At 38.4% G+C, this 22,577-nt stretch overlaps 1 protein-coding gene across 6 annotated transcripts in view; it reads right to left on the bottom strand.

Moving 5' to 3' along the window:
* Positions 1-22,577, bottom strand: part of PLD1 (phospholipase D1) — a 267,970-nt gene that overhangs the window by 166,055 nt on the left and 79,338 nt on the right. For 5 of the 6 annotated variants that reach the window (XM_065943633.1, XM_065943637.1, XM_065943636.1 and 2 more), the window contains exons 2-6: positions 9,983-10,173; positions 9,611-9,738; positions 4,965-5,110; positions 4,640-4,748; positions 3,468-3,533 (exon numbers count right to left, since the gene is read on the bottom strand). In XM_065943633.1, coding sequence (XP_065799705.1) covers positions 3,468-3,533; positions 4,640-4,748; positions 4,965-5,110; positions 9,611-9,738; positions 9,983-10,142 — 609 coding nt within the window. In that variant the 5' untranslated portion in view covers positions 10,143-10,173. Of the gene's footprint in view, positions 1-3,467; positions 3,534-4,639; positions 4,749-4,964; positions 5,111-9,610; positions 9,739-9,982; positions 10,174-17,005; positions 17,131-22,577 lie in introns of those variants that run through there. The other variant, XM_065943634.1, reaches the window with a different exon arrangement.

Raw genomic sequence — 22,577 nt, 5'->3', positions numbered from 1 at the left:
ACACAGAAAACACTCCACATCAATCAAGTTCTGTGGGAAGAACCGTAACAGTTACACGTAAAAGTAGTTATTAATAGAGGTACAAAGAGAGGATGACTGCTTCCTAGCTAATGGGACATCACAGAGGAAATGGTGTTTGATCTGGGCTTATAAATGGGATTAATAAAATGAACTATAATAATTTTCCTTTGAAGTTTTGTTTATGTGATTGTGACTGCCTAATATTAACCTTATAAGAAAAAGTTACACATCTCTCAAAGCTGTCAGTACTGTGAGGTCCAATTGATTTTCTTTCTTAGGGTGATTGGAAGAAGTCTTTAAAATTCAAAAGGATTTAAATATCTTTAAAAACCTCAGATCAAACATATTCTCACATAGCACTTTTTATAAGGATTTTGAAAGTCAAGGTCTTTATATTTTTATTTCTTATATCAAACATGGTGATTCGTTACCATACATTTCAAAATTCTGATTTGTGGAAATGCATTCTAATTGGAAAATATAGAAATACATAGATTATTAGAAATGATATTACAGACTTTAAGCTGGAGCATTCGAAATGTCTTGAAATCCTCAGCCAGAATTTCTCATTTTATTTCTAGGGAGCAGAGAGAAGAATACTAATCCTAGTTTATACTGGAAGAAACTTCTCCAGAGGTGTAACTGATTTATGCAAAGTCAGAGACTAGCTGAACAGAAGAATAGGAAATGAAAAGCAAAAATCAGGGAAACCATTCATCTAATACTTGGACATTTTCTTATGCACATACAGCTACTATCAAATCATTGACAACAGGAATATTATTAAAATAATTCAGAAACCATAACTTCAGAATATCATACAAAAGTTGCTAAATGTAGAGAATTTCATCTAAATAAAAAAACACACATTAGCGATGCAGATAATTTAAAGCTGTGTATTAAGAAAAAATTCAAATTTATCCTAATGTTTTACTAAAGAGAAATTTGAATAAAGAAATAGAACTATTATATAGGAAAAAAATCCCTGGCAATAAATTTTCTAATATAGATTTATGGGATTGAAAACAAATGTAACCAAGTCAATTTAGAAACAAACCTAAACAATACAATTTGAAATTTAACAAATATTGTATTGTCCAAATATCTCAATGCATCTTCAGTAATAAAAATCCCATTCTTGACTTGAGCAGGCAAATCTCAGGAATAAGAATTTAATGATTAATTTAATCTGACAATATTCCATTGGGCTATTGATCTCTAAATAATGTACTAATCAATATCCTTTGTCTTTCCAAAGGAACTTGTTAAATTTAAATGCTAGGAAAATAGGGGACCAAAGGGTTCCCATGCCAAAGGACAAGCAACAAACCCAGGAGATAATAATATCTCAAAATTTCTGGGGCTTGTCTTATGCTTGTAAAAATATAAATTAATTATAGATGATTATATTAAAATGATTTTAATATTTCTATCTGCTTTTTGCAGGTAGAATGCCAAGCTAATTTCACAAGTATCAGGCAGAGCCCTGCAAACTAGTCTCTGAGTCAGATTATCATTAGTGTGAGAGGAAAATAATGTTCAGACAGATAAAATTGTATCCTACGCTTGAAGCCTTTTGGAGAATACCGCTACTGGAGAGAATACTCTAAGTAGCCATTAAAATGAGTGCGTTCCCTGGCAGTCCAGTGTTTAGGACTTGGTGCTTTCACTGTTGGGGCCCCGGATTCAATTCCTCGTAGGGGAACTAAGGTCCTGCAAGCCAGGAGGCATGGCCAAAAAATAAAGCTGAATAAATATATGTTACTTCTCATTTTTTTTTTTATCAGTTGTAACTAGGTTTCCCTTTCCAAAGGAAACGTTTAGAAGACACTCTGGAGTATCTAAATACAACATGGCTCAGCTTTTAAAAGATTTTTATGATTAGAAAGGAAGTTAATGTAAACATTTGAATAAAAGTAAACATTTTAAAATCAACATTAGACTCCCATTTTTAGTAATAATAGAAGTAACATCCTTATTCATGATGTTCTTTCAAAGAAGCACATTCCTGAGTTCTAGAAGGGAAGAAGTATTTCCCATCAGTCTTCTCTTGAGAGTCTCTGGTTGAACCCAAATTGCTGGCTTCCCTGGGAAAACTCTTCTTCAGGATTATGAAACCACAGAAGCTCCTTTAAGACGATCACATGTCACAGTGCAAGCTGCTGCAGAAGGTTTTCCAGTCCCGGGTCATTTGTGTGTAAAGGGGACCAGCTGGGTGCAGGGCCTGCCCGTCTCCAAATAACAGAGAGGCAGGCATCTATAGGGCAGCAAGAAAACTCCGGATAGTCAAGGGACTCTGGCTTCCTTTCCTAAATACAGAGGGCTTCGCTCTTTCTGTTCACCTGTTCATGCCGTTATCTAAACCAGAGGCCGGATCATAACCGCACCTACTCTGAAATTCTGCATATACACCATATACACATGGTCACGCTCCACAGCAGTATAGTTTATACATACACAGGTGCAAACTCTAACAATCCAGTGCCCTCTCAATGATCTGAACCTTTGGATAACTGAAGCTAACCCTTTAAATATTTAACCCCACCCTCAAGGGCCTCTGAAGGCAGAGCTCATTGTTTTCTGATGCCTTCTGTAAAGCCCACTTCCTCCTGCTTGCCAGTTAAGTGCCTCCCAAATGTAGCCCCTGCAGCTGTTTCTAAGCCATCTCTTTCCTCAGATTCTCAAGAGTTTTTCCTCGCCTTAGCGTTTCCCATGCTTCTCACTTTCACATGAAAAGACAGGACTGTTACAGGCATCACAGGCCAGTCAGATGGAAATTACAGTATGCTCCGTACAATCTTTGGGTATTCAACTCTGTTCAACTGTCTTCATCACTTACTACTCAATGTTTTTTTCTTCAGTGTTATAAATGCATTTTGGCATTTTCTCCTCTGAAAGCCTGAGGAGTGAAGGAGGTTGATTTCTAGATAATCTAGTAGCATTTCTAGATAATCTTTCGGAGTACTTCATCTAAATTTATTGTTATATTAATTATCATAGTTGATATTTTAAAAATAGCATTACCCTAAACTGGATCCTCATTATCAAATCAATTTTGTTTTCCTATTTTTTAATTTTATTTTTTTACTGAATGATAGTTGATTTACAATGTCATGCCAATCTCTGCCGTACAGTAAAGTGATTCAGTGGTGCACATATAGACATTCTTTTTTAAAATACTCTTTTCCATATGGTTTATCATAGGAGACTGACTATAGGTCCCTGTGGTATACAATCAATTTTGTATTGATTTTGTATTGTAAATTGTAAATTGATTTTGTGGTGTAAAATCAATTTTGTATTCATTTTATTTAGCTTAGTTTAACTCAAAGAATGATGCAGAAGTGGATACAAGCACTTGTGTTAATAAAATTATCTAAAATGTAGCCCACACTTTACAATTTTATAAAATTACTTCAGAATTTAAATCACTGAAAAGTACTTACTGTTGCATGATAGTTTCTATACATGGGCATTTTTAGTAACTTTGTCAAGTAATCTTCCAGCTGTTTCTGTAATACATATATATTTCAGATTAAAGATAGTATCATACTTAAAGGAAAATGTAAGCAGTTAATGACAATGTCATGATCCTTTCATCCTCTGTAAGTCATTCAATTATTCATTAATATTATCACTGGACAAGGAACATTAAACACACGTCTCTTTCAAAACATAAAAGTTCCAGATTACCAAAAAAGTTGACATTTAAAAAAAAAATAATTTTTATTTATTTATTTTGGCTGTGCTGGGTCTTTGCTGCTGCCTGGGGTTTTCTCTAGCTGGGGCAAGCGGGGGCTGTTTTCTAGTTCGGCGCACAGGCTTCTCATCACGGTGGCTCCTCTTGCTGCGCAGCACAGACTCTAGGGCACTTGGGCTTCAGCAGCTGCGGCTCCCAAGCTCTAGACCACAGGCTCGGTAGTCATGGCACACAGGCTTAGTTCCTCTGAGGCATGTGGGACCTTCCCAGATCAGGGATTGTACCCGTGTTTCCTGCACTAGCAGGAATATTCTTTACCACTGAGCCACCAGGGAAGCCCCCAACACTGACATTTAATTGTTAATTAAATTAAAAAATGAATTAATCTTCTGCCCTAGGCAGCATCATATCACTGAAGCCGAGTGGGCAGACGTGTCCCCTGTCCTCGGGTGTCTGCCCTGCTGTATGCGTCGGTACTCTGTCCTACTCTTCTCAGACCCTCACTGCTCCATCTATGGTCTGGGAATGAGATTTTACATATATTTAGGATAAACCACTATAGATTCTGAAGCACATATATGGAAATAGATGATTTTAAAAGAGTAGATCTCAAAGCCCTCAACTATGAGCTCATTCTTGACTCACGATGAACCCCAATGAACAGGGAGTGCAGCTTACTCATAAAATCACTCCTGACGGAGAGCCCTCTTCCTCCTGGGGGGAATGCAACCTCCCCAGGGCCAGAGTGGCCTGGGGAAGAAGCCTTCCCTAACTAGTTCCCGAGAGGTAAACCAGCCTAGGTGATGGATCGGTGGGTAAGAGCAGTTGCACGAGGCCCACCTCAAGCTTCAGTCAATGCCATCTTTCAACAGTGCTGGAGAAGTTTGCTCCGAACAACAGAAGAGTGAAAGGACTTACCCTTCTACTAAAGAACTGTTCTTCTTGCCGGATCATGTTTTCAGATGTGCGGGGCAAAGCTGGCATCTCTCGAGGCTCTTCTTTGACATTCTGTCTTCTAAATGTGTGTCTAAAATGCACACACACACACACAATGTAAACATTTATTATTCTTTGAACCATGACTCTCACAGTATTTTTCATGAGATGGCTTATTTTTAGAAGAGTCTATTTAATAAAAAGAAATATCTAGCAACAAGGGACTAGTTAACCAATAATATGAACCAAAATATTCTCTCTATACAACCCATATACTGGGATAATTTTATAATCATTTCTGGGTTACCTTCTGGTGGGAATGGGGATTCGGATAAAGGCTTTGTACTTGAGCAGTTCTCTGTGAAATTCTTGAAAGTGCTTGAACTTCCTCTTCACTTGCCATTTAAATTCCCCATGTGTTAATTCAATAGTGTAAAGATTGACGCTTGGTACCTACAGTGGTAAATAAAAATGGTTGACATTTTAGATAACAACAACATCTCTCTGTGTACAATAGTTAATTAAAAAGTAACATGGAAGTATCTTTAAATCCAGCTTACTTATTTTGTGTAAGGATGGAAGCCTTCTCTTAAATATTCATCTTATGATATATGCAAGACAAACTCTGACTTATATCAAAGGCAAACTTCCACAAACCTTATTGTTCTAAATACAAAGACACAGACATATCTATGAAACAAGAAGCCAGGTAAAAGAGACAATTAGTGAAAGTCCTAATTAGCCATCATGAGATTGTCCGAGCAGTGAATGCAGGGGGTGAGAGGGAAGCTGAAGGAAATGAGTTCCATTGTGGAGCACAATCTTAGTGCAGTTTTGCTCTTCACGAATGACACTAACGCCCTCTCCTTCTGAAGTGCCTTCAGAGGTCCATCCTGGTCTACAATAGCTCTCTGTCCTTTAGCTACACCAGTGACTAGGAAGGTACAGGATGATCAGAAGGAAAAGGGCAAATGATCTTCCTACACAAAAAATATTTCCCCAACTACTTAACTAGGATGAATTTCCACTTAACATTTAAAAAATATTTCTTCTTAAAATACAAATATATCTTGGTGACTTGTGATTCAATCAGAAGCGCTAACAGACCTGGGGGATAAAAGTTTTGATAAAGCAAGAAATGTCAGAAGATGGAGAGAGATTTATAGAGCACAGGAGATCTTGAATGTTTCCATGGTGTGTGGGGAGTAAGGGAGGGTAATCAACACTGGCCACCTAGAGGACACTGACCCCACTGGGAGATCCAGGCCCCATACGTGTTGACAGGTGTTGGGGCAAGAAACAGTAAATGTCTCCTCCTTTCCTAGTTTATCCAGGCTTTGGTATCAGTAACCCCATGGGTGACCAGGCCTGCTGCCATTCATCATCGATGTTTGGTATATTCTGCAAATTTCTAAAGCATGACCACTCTGTGTAACTGTAGTATAAAAAAATGAGCCTGAAGAGACTTCCCTGGTGGTCCAGTGGTTAAGACTCTGTGCTTCTAATGCATGGGGCGCAAATTTGATTCCTGGCTAGGGAACTAAGATCCCACTGCCCTACTGTGTGGCCAAAAAATAAATTAATTTTTAAAAAATGAGCCCAGAATCAATGTAACTTGTGCTCCCAAGTCTAGAATCCAAACATATCACTGGCAAACACTCAAATCTATTTCCTGCTTTGCCTCCAGTTGGGATCCATGACAACGACTGTAGCCAGAAGTCAAAAGGACCCAGTTCTGGGGTCTAATATTACATACTGCCTTTCACCTTGACCAACATTACAGGCATCACGCTGCATCGTGTTTCACAAAGAAGGATGCAGGAGAACTCAGAGTGACCAGAAACTCTGCATTTGAGTGAAAAATGCTCAATTTAAGACAAGTCAAATAAATGAGAACAATTATACAATTTATGCAAGCTGCCACATACTCTAGGATTATATTTCCCAATATAAGAAAACTGAATACTTAAAAACGTTATAAATGTCAAGTTCTATCCCTCACACATAAACCGAGAATTTTGGACAATTCTTGGCAATTCTAAGACAGTGTGGGGCAATGGCAACAGCCTGTCCCACCCTTTTTGAAGCATCTAAAGGTTTGAAATTGCCTGGTGCAGCCTACTAGCTATGAAGCCTAACCAAGCATCACATCGGTCAGATAATATCTCAGCAGAATTATTGGAATACTTTGGAATTGGAATAGTGTGAGAAGTTGTAATAAAGGGACTGACTGCCCATGAAGGTGTGATAAGAGGAAGGAAATCACAAGTGATGACAGTAACCTGGGACTCAGGAAGGCACACCTCATTTTGAAGGGACAAGGGTAGGACCAGATGCTGGAGCAGGAAGGAGAGGACCACTTAAAGAGGCTGCCTTGGTGGGGAGCGTGCCTGGGTCAAGGGATGCATCCAGCCCAGAGTGAACCGAGTCTAGGCTCTCCATGGCCAGAGCCCTGCCAGAGGACAAAGGCAAGGGAGTCTCGAGAGGCAGAGGAAAGGGAGGGAGGAGGAACTGGAGGGACACGTGGGAGACCTCCTGCTCGGAAGGGTGGGTAGTAGCATCTGTCCTTAGGGGGCTGTCATGAGAGTGAACAGAGAAGTGCCTACCATGAGCTGGCACACAGAACAGATTCAGTCATAGAAAGGTGTCATTTTTATTTACCTGGAATGACATTCAAACTACATGGAGTCAGTTCATATTTCTTAGTAAACTAAATGCTAAGTACGACAAGGAGGATCCTTAGTTTTTCCTACACAGACTAAGATTTAAAACAAAATGTGAAATTAATTAACTCTTGAGAGTCTCTTGGTCTTCAAGGAGATCGAACCAGTCAATCCTAAAGGAAATCAATTCTGCATATTCATTGGAAGGACTGGTGCTAAAGCTGAAACTCCTATACTTTGGCCACTTATGCAAAGAACTGACTCATTGGAAAAGACCCTGATGCTGGGAAAGGTTGAAGGCAGGAGGAGAGGGGACGACAGAGGATGAGATGGTTAGATGGTATCACCAACGCAATGGACATGAATTTGAGCAAGTTCTGGGAGTTGGTAAAGGACAGTGAAGCCTAGCATGCTGCAGCCCATGGGGTCACAAAGAGTTGGACACAACTGAGTGACTGAACTGAAGTGTGAAATTAATATAATATTGGAAATCAACTATACTTTGAAAATTAGGATCCAAAATAAAAATTTTAATTTTTAACTAAAAAAGGAATAGAACTAAACTTATTTTACTAACAGAAAAGTATGAGCAAAGATAAGTCCTGGTTTGGTGGCTTGAATATTTATCTTCATGAATAATGTTAGGAGATATGTAGTAATAACAATACACAGTATTATACAGTATATACTTGTATAATATAATATATTATATTCTGGCATTATACAATACCATGTATTATTATTATTATTATTAAATAGCCATTCCCTTCTCCAAGGGATCATCCCAACCCAGGGACTGAACACAAGTCTCCTGCATTGTAGGCCAATTCTTTACCATCTGAGTCACCAGGGAAGTCCATATTATACAATACCATTTATTATTATTATTAAATCCTCATAACAAACCTTTAAGATATGTACTATTATACCCATTATTCAGACAAGGAAACTCAAACACAAAGATGTTAAGTAACTGACTGGAGATCACAATACAAAGACAGGAATTAAACCACATGGTTTGGCTCTGTAATCTGTGCATTTAACCTCCACATGTTATCACCTCTCAATGTAAATGCTGGTAGGTGATATAAGGCAAAGGTCATCTAAGAGACATTTCTTGGTAGGTTGTGTTCAGCGGTGTATCAGGGAGGTAAGGACCCAGCTCAAAGGAAGATGCTGAAGGAAAGCTGGACACCGAGGTGGCTGTAAGCTAGAGGTTAGGATACGCGCAAGTAGGTCGGGACAGAAAGTGAAAGTGAAGTCATTCAGTCATGTTCGACTCTTTCTGACCCAATGGACTGTTGCCTGCCAGGCTTCTCCATCCATGGGATCGTCTGGGCAAGAATACTGGAGTGAGTTGCCATTTCCTTCTCAGAGGATCTTCCCGACCTGGGGCTCAAACCCAGGTCTCCCACATTGCAAGGAGATCTTTACCAACTGAGCTACCAGAAAAAGCTCAGGTCAGAGCAGCAGGCAAAACCACCAAGACGCAGGCCGCATGGGCCACCCTCCAGAGTCTGCCCCAGGCAGAAAGGTTATTCCCCACTTCCCCAGAGACAGAAATCAATGACAGCCTTGGTCTGCCAGTCAGAGCTTAACTGGAAGGGACAAAGGCCACCAGCCTGTAGCAATGTTCTCTACGCTTGACTTAACAAGTGTGCAACCCAGTCGGGAATAGAGCAAACACAACCACCCTCACAGTCTCCTAGTCCAGTCCTCTTTAAGAGGTTCAGGTTTCCTTGTTGAAAACATTCTACTCCCAATGCCTTTTTAGAGCTTAAAGAGAAAGCATATGAATGAAGCTTAAAGGGGTGGTGTACGGAACAGCGCAGAGTATGCGTGGAGAAAGGCACTGACCGAGCAGCCTCCCAGATGTTTTCCTTTTGAGAGTCAGGAAGCACTATTATTTTCTTACTGAACAAGTGTTAAGAAAGCTAAACTTTTCCTTGGTTTATAACTGGCATTCTAGGCAGAATAGCAATGCCCCCCAAGTCCACACTGAACAGCAAACGGGAGAGAGGAAGAGTAGGAGAGGCACTTTGCAATGTATTATATAAACTGTCTTAATTCTCTTAAAAAAAAATTTTTTTTTCCAGAATGGGGGAAGAGGCATATAAGAATAAAGGCTAAATGAGAAGGATGCAAAAATCTGAGGTGATGAGGACTCAGAAGTGATAAACATAAACACAAACTGAAAGTTAAAGACACAGCCAGGAGGAAGGAAAATGAAAGTCAATGTGTTAAGTCATAAATATTGATGAATACAAGTCGAGTCCATATATGCTCTGACCCTTTTTGTAGATGTAAAGCGCTCCACTTCCAGAACTTGAACTTTTATTGGGCAGCCGGAGAGATACGTCTGTATATTAGGCTCCTTAAATCCTTGAGTCTTATAAACCGCAGAGAAAGGGATATACACTAAAAAATAAAAAAAGTAAATAAAATTGTCATAAGAACACAATGTTACTAGCATCACTTGCCTGTTATAGGCATCTTTTTTAAGAATCATAACGGGCTACAAAAAGAAAACAGCTAGTGAAACTCAGCCCAGTGTTGTGACATCAGCAAGGATGATCAATCACTTGCTGGTTATTTCAAATCTGTGTTCTGCCAAACAACCATGATAAACTTTCTACTCCTCACTCAGATCATCAGTCTTTACCTTCCTGTATCCTGGGATCGCTGGGAGACAGATCGTAGTCCACCTCCTCTCCCTCAAAGTGGAGCTCTCGCGTGTCCAGATTTTCTATCAAATTACTCATGTCAGCAGCGATTTTCTGCAGTGCAGAGGTATTTACTCTTGGCTCATTTTTCAGCGACATGTTGGCTTGAGACAGGGTAAAAGCAAAGGGGCTGGGAAAGAAGAAAAGAATTACCAGACTTACTATTTTGGTCAAATTTTAAAAGAGAATAAAATAATGCTGTTTGCAGTGACATGGATGGACTGAGAGATTGTCATACTGAGTCAAGTAAGTCAGACAGAAAAAGGCAAATATCATATGATATTGCTTATATGTGGAATCTAAAAAAAATGGCACAAATGAACTTATTTACAAAACAGAAATATAGTCACAGATACAGAAAAACTCATTGTTACCAAGGGAGAGAGGGGGCAGGGAGGGATAAATCGGGAGATTGGGATTGACATATACACCCTACGATACATAAAATAGATAATTAATAACGACCTACTGTTTATCACGGGGAACTCTACTCAATACTCTGTAATGACCTATATGGGAACTGAATCTGAAAAAGAGTGGATATAGGTACATGTATAACTGATTCACTTTGCTATACAGCAAAAACTAACACATCATTGTAAATCAACTATACTCCAATAGAAATTTATTTCAAACAAACAAACCAAAAAACCCTAAACCCTGTTCTGTTATTTGAATCCAGGCTTACATACAGCATATGGAAACAAGTCAACTAGCTCTATGTGAGCCCCAATTACCTCAAACAACCTTTAAATTTATTTTCCAGTTTAACATTTAAAGGATTCCTAGCTTGCAATTTAAATTGGAGTGAGATACTTAATTGTATACCAAGTAAGAAAACTAGCAAGAAAAAGAAACACCACATTGAATAAGTGCCAGTATTATCTTTCATTTGGGAATCGTTTTTTCAGTGAAAAGGAATTGATTCTTGACTCTAACAAAAACATGAAAAGAAAGAATATCATCAAAATAAGTAACTTTAAATATTTTCTACAGAAAATTTAGGGTATTTTACAATAATTTCAATATACAGATTTAAAAAGTATTTTTTATGCAGTATAACCTTTCTATCAATACATTTCCCCTCTAGGTGATAGAGGGCTTCTAGGGTGGCTCAGACAGTAAAGAACTTGTCTGCAATGCAGGAGACCCAAGTTTGATTCCTGGGTCAGGAAGATTCCCTGGAGAAGGAAATGGCAACCCACTCCACTATTCTTGCCTGGAGAATTCCATGGACAGAGAAGCCTTGAGGTCTACAGTCCATGGGGTCACAAAGAGCCATCCCAAGCAGAGTGTACACTATTTTTTGGAGATATGAGGTTTGACCACGACTTTATGTGAGTTACAGTAATGTACGTGTCCTGGAAGGTAACCAATTAGTGTACCTTTTCTGAAAGATACCATAAATGCAAGAATTATACTTTTCTCTTTTTAAGAAAACTGGTTCTATTTCATTCTGACATTTAATAACACAGGTCATTGCACATCAGTACCGAGGGAAGAAGCGTTCATAGAGATTTTATTTTTCATTTAAAATACTGAGATTTCAGCCGTAAGCACTGTTGTTGGAGTTTGGTTGAAAAATCCATATTGGTTGTAATAATCTCTCCAGACAAGACTCAAAAATAGGGGGGCTTCCATACCAGTAACTTCTCCACCTATGTGCATTTATTACTGCAAATCACAAACATTTACTGAGTATCCACCACTTACTCATTGTGACATGGAGTGAATATATAAAGATGAATAAGACTGGTCACCGCCTACTCATTGTGAGATGGAGTGAGTGAATATGTAAAGATGAACAAGGCTGGTTCCTGGGAGGAAGGAGTTTCTAAGGCAGAGGAGAGAGATAAGTTACATGGCCTCAAATCCATCCCTGGCCTCCCCCACAGTCTTGGCCTTCCTGAGAACGGCATGTGCTAAGTGGAAGACACTTAGGTGGATTCTCTTCTCCAGGTGCTATTAAGAAGTGTGGGGTGGGGAGCAGGGGAAGGCTTTGTGAGAAATGCTAAGAGAGAGTCTTGGGCAGACTAGAGGAGCCCTGATTGTTACTCAGCAAGTCTCCAAAGCCTATACTGATATGTTTGGTAGAAAGAGAAATTGTATAGAAATACAAAGAAAGGAGTAGAGGAGGGAGGTTCTGATTCGGCCAGATAAATAGACTCAGTACGTCTAAGTTCTCTGTGAACCATGTAATCAATCATGCTTACTCCTCCGTGTTGGCTGTAAGAAGCCTGGAGTCAACTAGTGGCCCACTGCTAGCAAAATACAGGACTATCTTTGCCTCTGTCACTTCCCTTCAACTTTCCCACTTCTAATTCATGTTATAATAATGGCTGGTGTATGCTGATTACTTACCATCACCTGGCTTGGTGATAATCTTTTATATACCTTATCATATTTATGATCAATAATAAATCTATGAAGATTTGTTATTTCCACTTTGAAGAGTACAAGGGTTTGTCATTCTTTCCTTATTGATAAGGAAATACGGAGAAGCACGGAGAGATTGCATAATTTGATGATTACTTTGGACAATCTGTCCAAGGTCATATAGCCAGTAAGAGATGGAGAAGGAATTTGAAACCAGGTCTCTCTGACCCAAAAACTGATGTTCTTAACCATAGTCTTTATCTTCTGTATATTTTTTGTAGATACATAGATAGATGGAAATTTTAGTAAAATCAGTGCCCTTGAGCAAGTCCCTTTTAGAAGCTGACTCAAATGTAAAGAAAAATAAATAAATTCCTCTTGCATCCTTCAGCCATTTAAATTCAGGACCTTTGTTTCCTTCTCTATAAATTAAAAAGGTTGAGCCATTTCATCTCCAGAATTCCTTTAACAATAAAACCTTAAGTGTAAATAAAAGATGAAATAAATTGTTCAGTCTCCCTTATAATGTAATCCATTTAACCCTTCTCCCATCCCAAGAAATTAACTGAAGTAGTTTTTCATATGAATATGAGAAGTCAGTGCCTCCGGTCATAATTAAAACATTTAATTCCTTCCCTCTCAATTCCAACACCTATTAAATGCCAACCATGAGCCAGGGCTTGCTTTATTTAAAATACAAGGTAATGAAAAACTTAAGAGGAAATGAAACAAGGAAAAGCAAGTAAGAAATTACATCATATCATTGCTACTTGTGAATCTGTCAAGACTTTAGGTATTTTCCATTGATTAAACAGTCTAATGGGTAACTTAGTTAACTTTCTCAGCACAGCAAAGGAAAACAAGGGTCGCTTCAAATGACTTTCCTTTTGGACAGTGTTAATGTTAAAAGAATAAATGTTAATGTTATAATGTTAATGTGTTAATGTTGTTAAAAATGCATGTTGAATTTAAGATACACAGAGAATAATTTACACATTGCAAGCTAATTGGAATAAATAGTACAGAGTTACTGGATCAATCTAACAAAACATATGATATTTCAGGTAAGGAAGATAGAAGGATATAAATCTGTGAAAAACTTAAGAGTGAGAAAAGAAACAGAAAGGAATCCTCTTATCATTTATCCTCAAGTATTTACTATGCACTCAGCACCATTTTAGCACAGTTATGTTATTTAGTACCCACAATGATCCTACCTGGTACTTATGATTAGTCTGAATAATTTGCATTCAAACCCTTGATTATTTAGTTAAATAATCTATCTAAGATCATTTCAGTCATGTCAGTGCTGAATTTATAAAACAGATTTGTCTGGCTCTGAAATCTCATGGACTTAGTTATAGAAGTTTGAAATTATTAATTTTATTTTATGGACTTGAATGTCTATAAATTAGTCATTTATATAAGTTGAACTTCTGTAACAATAGATACTTTCTGCTTTAATCACCACCCTTCTAAGGGATCCCATTGGCTCCACTGTCCTTACAATTTTGTAAACAACATAACCTGACACTCTCCTCAACTTCGTCTTAGCCTTTATTTTTATGGCTCGTAATATTTTACGAGGTTCCATAGAAATTCAGCTGACCTAAAGGCTTTGTAGGTTTGTTCAGGTTTTTTTGAAGATCTTACCATTTAATAACGGAAAAAGAACCAAACTACTTGTCCATCACTGCCTTCGCTTGAGTGCATGGTTGCTTTGCGTTGACTTTTTGTCCAACGATTGTACTGCTGGTTTTATTCTTGAATATCAAGCTGCAAGGCCACTGACACTCCTATGTTGTCACATCATAATTTATTATCCCATATTTTCTTTCATCTGAAATAATCTATAATGGTGGGTGAGCAGTTGTCACAGTTACAGCCTATTTTAACCAGCAACAGGATAAAGCCTTCAGTGTGTACACTTGAGATAATGTAATTGGTTTTGTCACCTCCTTATAAATATACTGCAAGATCATTATCTCTTTTGGTACCAAGTAGAGATGGAACCCACAGAGTGATAACAGCAGCTGTGTTTTATTTCTATTTGTGTCTGTATCTGGGAAGTAAATGGTTTTGCTTTTTTTTTCTTCTGGTTTTAAATACTAGAATTAAACATCTTTACAGGGAACATTTAATTATAATTACCTACACTTATCTAATGGTGAAATCAGAGAAATTTAGAGTTTTCTGATCTTTAATTTTCAACATGATTGGGAAGCAGAACATCAAAGAGAACAGATATTTTCCTTAATAGACTCGTGCATAAATATTGCCTTAGCTAAACTACAAGGATAATAATATTAACTACAACTATTAATGTTAAAATAAATATTAACATTAGCTAATATTGGCTGAATATGTACTATATGCCAGGCACTATACAAAAAGATTAATTGTATGCCTTCAGTGACTCCTCACAACAACCTTAGGAACCCAGTCCTATTGCCACTCCCATTTTTAAGATGAGAGGTGGGCAGCTTGTCCAGGGGCACATGGCTGGAAGTCATGGAGTTGGACTTGAACTTGCTTGGTCTGACTCCAAAGTCCAGCTCCTTAACTAGCCAGAAGTGGAACTGGGGAATGGCAGGATGGATGGACACTTGTACTCCTTACTTTGCACACTCTTAGAATAAAACAATGAAAAAAGGCATAGTAATAACAACAACAAAAAATCTCAACTTCTGTTTTGTGAAGATGATGGTGATTTACTTCCTGCTTCTCTTTCTAATTTAGGAAGTTGTCCCTGTATTTTTTTTTTCAATATGTGATGTTTGCTTACCAAGGGAAACAAATGCAATGGATTTCTAAATAAAAAATCACAACAGATGAATATGAAGTGAATTATAATTAGATCATCTAAAACCAAACTGAGTCATGGGAATTTCTTGTCTTCCCATTTTTCATTTTGATGAAATTAATTGGTAGGTCTCCATTAATTGGGGAGGTCCATAACCTCCCTAAAACATATTATACAGCAAAGATTTGTACAAAGTGATTTGATATTCCCTGAAATGCAAAAATCATAAATGTGTTTTCAAGTACTAAACTCAATCTCTGGTGACAGAGTAAGCCTTGGATAAAAATTTTTTGAGTTTAGCTGACTTTGAATAAGGTAAATGGTATTATCATATTTTACATTCCAGTTTATATATTTTGAGAAAATAACATCGAAAAAAACCCTGACTCAATGTTTACTTAGATCTTTGAATTTTTTTAAGGACATTGGTTACACAAATATCACTGGAGGGTTTTTTGAACCTTGAACAGATAATTAAATGTCAGTGGTGTAAGGGATAGGTCAGATGACCTAAGTTCATTCTTCCCTTATTATCAGTGTAATCTGGGCAACTAACAGCCTCCATAGGTTCTCCTCTGTAAAATGCAAACAGGAAAGACTTGCTACTTACATGGTTCCCAGAGATGGAAGTTTATTTCCCAAACACTATCCTCCTTTTGAGCTTCATGTCTAATCTGCTCTTGAAGCCTCCAGAGCCCAGAAATCTCCCACTTACTCATCCTTCTTTCTTGGTTTCATACCAAGAGTTTTCATTTTGATGAAATTAATTGGCAGATCCATACTACATAATCCCCCCCTCCCAAACATTTTACACAGCCAGGATTTGTACAAAATGATTTGATGCTCCCTGAAATGCAAAAATCATAAATGTGTTTTCAATAACTAAACTCAAATTCCAGTGACATCATAGTAAGCCTTGGATAAATATCTGGCCTAACACTGACTGCTTTTCTCCCTTGTGGTATCAAGATTGGAGACGATGGTGCCAAAACATTTCACTCCCTGTGTCCACAGAACAGGAATTGGAAACCATGTTCTCTTTTCTTATTCCCTAGCTAAAAACAAAAATGAATCTACAGTTACAAAAGCAAGTTTTAGCAGGAAAATAATTTCTCAGTTCCCATGATTTTTCCCTAAATCCTTTGACCTCTTTGATGACCTCTGTTCTCTGCCTCAGGCTTTCTTAGTCATTTCCTTTGACAGGTTCTGGGATTAAATATTACCCTCTTTGCAGTGATATCAGCTTTTTCTAGTTCATCTCCGTCATATCTTTTAGTTCAAATAGATATTTCATTTCCAGAGGCAAATACAAGTGTTAAGAGAAACCAATGTCTATTTCAAATATGAGTGGATAGGAAAATATTATGTCATGTATTGAGGATATATTCTGAGCCAAGGGCTTCCCTGGTGGCTCAGGGGTAAAGAACCCATCTGTGAATGCCAAAGACACAGGTTTCATCCCTAGGTTGGGAAGATCCCCTGGGGAAGGAAAAGACAACCCACACTAGTATTCTTGCCTGGGAAATCCCATGAACAGAAGAGTCTGGTGGGCTACAGTCCATGGGGTCACAAAAGAGTGGGATACGACTTAGTGTCTAAATAACAACTCAAAGCCACGCACTAAAGGTGCATTACATGAATCACTTATCCTCAAGAAAATCTCATTTAGAATCAAAGACATGGAGCCACAGCAGCTTACTGAGGGTGCACAGATGTGAAGGGTGGGCTGGCCCCTGGCCTCTGCCACTAGCTCACTAGGGATGCCCATCACCACCACTCTTACCTCTTCTCCTAATGCCACCAGTCACCTCGACTTCCCCCTGGGTAAGGGCAGGGCTTCCACACAGCCTCCGTGGTGCAACCCAGCAGGAGCTATCGTAGCTCCAGCCTTCCGGCTCCACCCACCACTGGCTAGACTGACAGAAGGACTGGTTCACTCTGAGGCTTCTGAGGAGGTACAGTCCCAGGGGCTGGAACCTGGCTTGCTCAGGATTTGTGCACGTGTGCTGGGGGAGGCAGGGAGACGGGGCAACGGGGGGACGGGGAACCAAGCCACAGAACCTGGGAGAAGGGAAGATGTACTCCTCTCCCTTCTCCTCGCCTGACTGGGCTGAGCACCCTGCAGGCGAACAGCCAATGTGGAAACTCTCCTATGCGACCGAGCCACTGCTGACTTTTGTGAAGCTATGGCCAGCCAAGGAATGTACCACCTTTGACACTTCGCTGCCTCCCTTCTCTTTCCCTCTCCCTCTTGCTGCTCTCGGGTTCTATTATCCAGGAAACTTGGGTTCAGATAGTGTTAGAACCAGCACGAACCACAGAACCATCTCCTCTCTTGCAGACATTCATTTTATGCTGAAGTTAAAGGTAATAACAAAAAGTAAACTCGAATGGTTCTTACCACGTGCCAGGCAGTGATCCAGGTGTTTTTCATGCACTAATTCAATCTACCCTCACCACAGCCCTATGGAGAGGGTTCTATTCTAATATCCTTTTACAAACAAGGAGCCTGAGGACACAGACAGCTTAAGTGACTTGCTGAGGGTCGCACAGCAATCTGACGGCGCTATCTTTGCCTTGCTAACCTGGACTTTAGTAGGCAGTTTCCTCATGTAAAAACGGAAATTAACAAGCAACTCTCTGTATTTAGGACTTTACAGCAAGTACATTTTAATAAGGAAAACTCTTCTTTCAGCACCACCGAATGTCAGAGAAAAGAACACATTCTAAGAAACCCCAACCAGGGAATTAAAACCTAGCCCAAATGCAAAGGGCATTCAGGTGATGATTCTGAGCCAATATCTAAATGAGATTTGTTCCTGCCTCTATAAGTCACAATGCACCTATCAACGTTTGTATTGAAGAGAAAACGTAAGAGGGGGCCCTCCTGACTCCAAAGTTTGTTAATAAGCTTATTAGATATGATGAGTGAGCGACTTGGTACAGCCAATAAACTGACTTAAATCCAGTAAGGATCCCAAAGGAAACATTCCTTTTTATAAAAAGGAATATAAACTGTGGTCAGACTTCTAAAAATAATATCCTTCAATGTTAAATGAATACTCAATTTTTTGTGGTCAAGAATAGAATATGCATGCATTGTGATGGGTCTTCAGTAGAGGAAGCTAACTGCACATAAATTTATAGAAACATACTCCATTCTGGCTGATACATTATGTTAAATGATATTAACATAAACATTTTTCTTACAAGGGAGATTAAGAACACCAATGATTCAGTGGGTGAGCAACAGATGAACAAGATAAATATTTTCCCACGGTAGAGTTAATGTCTATTAAAATCTCTTTAAGAAAAAATTTCTTTCACTGGCTCAGAACAGTAAACATTTTTTTTAATGAGCACAATGTTGTTTTTGATGACGCATGTTGACCAAAAAACTATAGATATTAACTCAACAATTTTCATATAATCATTTCTATTTTTGTTGCTTCTTTTTCTTGAAACTGTTCTGTGCATCTTATGATGGCAGTCCTGTTTAACTGAAGAAACTATGTTCTCACATATAGACTTGATCATTAAAATTCTGTCCACCTGTCTAAAATACTATGATTCCTTTTCTTTCACTTCCCTCCAAAGAATTGGCAAACAACCTCCATTAGTGTGAGGCAGCACAGAAAGCATTTTCACTGATAACCCATGAATTTCACCCATGAAAAGAATGAAGCTGACAAACACGCATGTGTAAACTCCTCTAGACATTCTACAGCACTAATGAGCTCTCAAACTTCTGTCTTGACTAGTGGTAAACACAACAAAATCTCAATTTTTTAATCATCTATATATTTACAAAAATATTTGTTGAGACAGCAGAGTACCATGGAAAGTATGTGATTTTTGAGTCAAATAGCTTGAATTCTAATTCTCCTTAGGCTGAAAAACAAGTTCTTTATGACTCTTTGAAGTTTCCATCACCTAAGTGTAAAGTGGAGGTAATACTACTAATGTAAGGAATTATAAGAATTAAATGATGTGAGTAGCTCAGAGCTCAGGCCATAGTAGATGCTGAAACAATGTTAGTTCCTTCTATGCCCTTAGCTATTCTAAGAGCTACAAGTCTTCTGTTCAAACTCCATATATCAATACTAGAACTCAGTTCCCTCATTAGTAAAGGAATTAGCAGCCAGAGTTGTACTCTGGGGATGGTCTATTTGTTTCCCACTAAGAACAACATAGAAAATACTACAATTGTCTGAAAACAAAATGGATTAAGCTAAGGCAGGCGCCCATTTCCCACTACAAACATGGAACTGCTGAATAAATTGAAGACTAATTTCTAAAAATACTTGGTCAAGGATAAAAGCAGAGGCAGCAGCACCAAAAACAATAATGAGAAAAAGCTTCCAGTTTCCAACCAGGAAGAAATAAAGTCAGATGGGTACACTGGAACTGAGGTTGAAGAGGCCCAAAGGGTTTTGATCATAGATAAAGGGTCTGAGATTACTTTTCTGTCCCCATGTGACTGTAAGGAGACATGATCCTAGGACCATGGGAGGCAGGGACCTAGAGGTGAGACTCCTACAAAAATGCAGAGCCTCAAAGAGCTGCACAATCTGTTTTTTTTTTTATTTTTATTTTTTTGTGTTTGCACAATCTGTTTAAACGAGACTAGAAGAGGCATCCCCAGCAGTTCCGAAAAGGAACTGCGTGAAACCGTGGAAACTACAGAATAAGAAATCTCATATAAAAATTATTCAGGATCACAACTTCTAGCTTTTAGTAATACAGGTGTAGCTCTATTAGGTCAGCCATCCGACAGAAGATGACTCTAAATTCTGGACAAAATGTAAAACATAACTGGTTAAAAAACAACAGAAAGCATGGAGAAACTGGAAAGGGACCAGCATGGGGAAGAAACTGAAGGCGCTATTTCTGTCCAAGGACACATCTAATTCATGCCAAGTGGGACGACTAAAACTCAGAACGAAAATCCATGATTGTACTGGCTCTAAGAACCAGGAAACAGTTTTAATGGCAATTACAACAGTTTAAAAGTAAACTGGGAAACTGCGGAAAGGAAAGAGTCACACGAAGGGAGCACCAGGTTCTGCTTAGGCCAACCTTTGAACCATGTATGCCTCAGGACACTCCAAAGAACTCAGATACTAAAATGACTTCAGTAGAGATTTCCGCTACTGCTCACCGCAGGGAATATGGATTGTGAAGTATGACTCCAACCAAGTTAACTGCCTCCTAAAACAAACAAACTCTTTGCAAAGAACATAACTAAATCCAGAGTCTATGATGTATCAATTACAATATCATCTAAACTTATTTGACAAAGAAGAAACAGGAAAATGTGATCTATTCTGAGGAGAAAAGTACATCAATGGAGGCGCATCCTGGGATGCAGTAATTAACTGACAATGATTTTAAGGCAAATATCATAACATGCACTAGGAGGTCAAGGAAAATGTGTTTTTGATGAATGAACAAGTAGAAAATCTCAGCAAAAAAGAAAGCCCAGTGGACGGGCTTAACATCAAAATGGCAATGACAGAAAGAATCAGTGAACTTGACTGAGTCATCAAAATGATCCAAAGTGAAGAACAGACAAAGTGGTAGAAAGAATTCTAAAAAATGAGCAGAGCCTCAGTGACTTATATGATGATACCAAGAGATCTAACAATTATGTAATTTGAGTCCCAGGATGTCAGGCTAGAGAGAAAATGAGACACACACACAAAAGTTTGAAATAATAATTAAAAAAATTTATCAAGTTTTGGAAAAGACAGAATGGATAGGTAGGTATGGATAGGTATCTTATTTTAAATAAGATATCAACACTATATAGCAGAGAAAATAAATATATCAGCACAAAGTTTAATGGGAAAAAAAGGCAGCTTAGAGTTTATATTTAGAATTAAAAAACAAGCAAAACAATCCTGTATGTTATCCATTAACATAAATGTACGTAGAAGTATGATGTGAAAAGCAATCAAGTAAATAACTATATGACAACTTTAGAAGCATGGCTACCTTTCTGGAGAAAGGGTGGGTAACCTCTAACTATGTGAATAATAAGGGGTATGAAGAGGACTTAATATATCAGTAACATTTTCTTTCAATCTGGATGTTATAGGTATATAGGGGTTTTCCCCTAAATATTCCTATTTTTAAATACTTCATTTAAAGCAAACAATTGGAAAAAATAGCTGCCAAATGTGACACTTTACTCATATCCTTAATTCAATTATAGTTAATGACTTCTGCATTCCTTACAAACAAGTAAAATTCACTCTTCTTTCTAAATTCAGCCAATAGGTGTGACCCACTAACGGGCAAAATGCAAGATATTTTGAAATGCTTCACCCTCTGGAAAGCATATTTGTAGACTTCAACCTGATTCCCCTTAGAGTCAACAGTTATCATCCACAGTTCTTGGTCATGCTTGGGGTTAATTAAAAAAACAGTAAAAACATGAAGTTAAATAGGCCCCTATGGAACTGAAAGTAAACTTGACCTCTTTTGAGACAACTAAACTAACTCTCAAAACAGGGCCTTGATGCTCCATGGCTCTTGTCTATAAAGTTGGGGTGTCCACTACTAATGGTAGTCATGTTCAGGTAAGGGAAAACAGTCATCAAAACTGAAGTTCTATTTGAGTTTTCCTTTCTGGAGGAGCTATTAAAATTGCTTCGATTAAACTTTTAAAACAAGAAAGCTTTAACAAATTCATTTGAAAATTTCCCCTCCTTAGTACTGGGTATCTAAATCAGGAAGTTCCTGCCTTTATTTTAGGAATCCAAGCTTTAAAATACAGTGAAACTCGTCTCACAAATTCTTCAAAAATGTCCACGCACAGGTAATAATAATTATTAAAATTATGACCAACAGCCTTTTCCTTCTTTTAACGCATTCTTCTAGACTTGATCTCATTTGAACTCCAGAAGCCCAGACAGGAGGCATTACGGTCACCTCCACAACCGAGGTGAGGGAACTGAGACTCCAGGCCTGATCTCTCAGCGACAGCGTGCATGCGCCAGGGTTTAAATACGAGTCTCAGTGAAATGACAGAGAAGAGATATTTCAGACTGAAGACAGATACAGAGGAGCCTTCCTACTAGGGAAACACCTGAGTCCCTGGCCCACTTACCACTTGGATTTAGCTGAGATGCAACATGGTAGAGTCAAATGAACACCTGAATTTGAATGTCCATGCCACCACTTATAAGCTGTGTGAACCTATGTGAGTAACTTATCTTCTTTGTGCTTTAATTTCCCATCTACAAAGTGGGGAGAGGAGTAATGCCTGCTGCATTGGATTGTTGTGAGGATTAAGTCAGTCAACATGTAGCTCAGCTGGTAAAGAATCTGCCTGCAATGCGGGAGACCTG

Source organism: Muntiacus reevesi, chromosome 8 (assembly GCF_963930625.1).
Source record: "Muntiacus reevesi chromosome 8, mMunRee1.1, whole genome shotgun sequence".
NCBI lineage: Eukaryota > Metazoa > Chordata > Mammalia > Artiodactyla > Cervidae > Muntiacus > Muntiacus reevesi.
The sequence above is the reverse complement of the archived record's forward strand: the minus strand, read 5'-3'. Positions and strand labels throughout refer to the sequence as shown.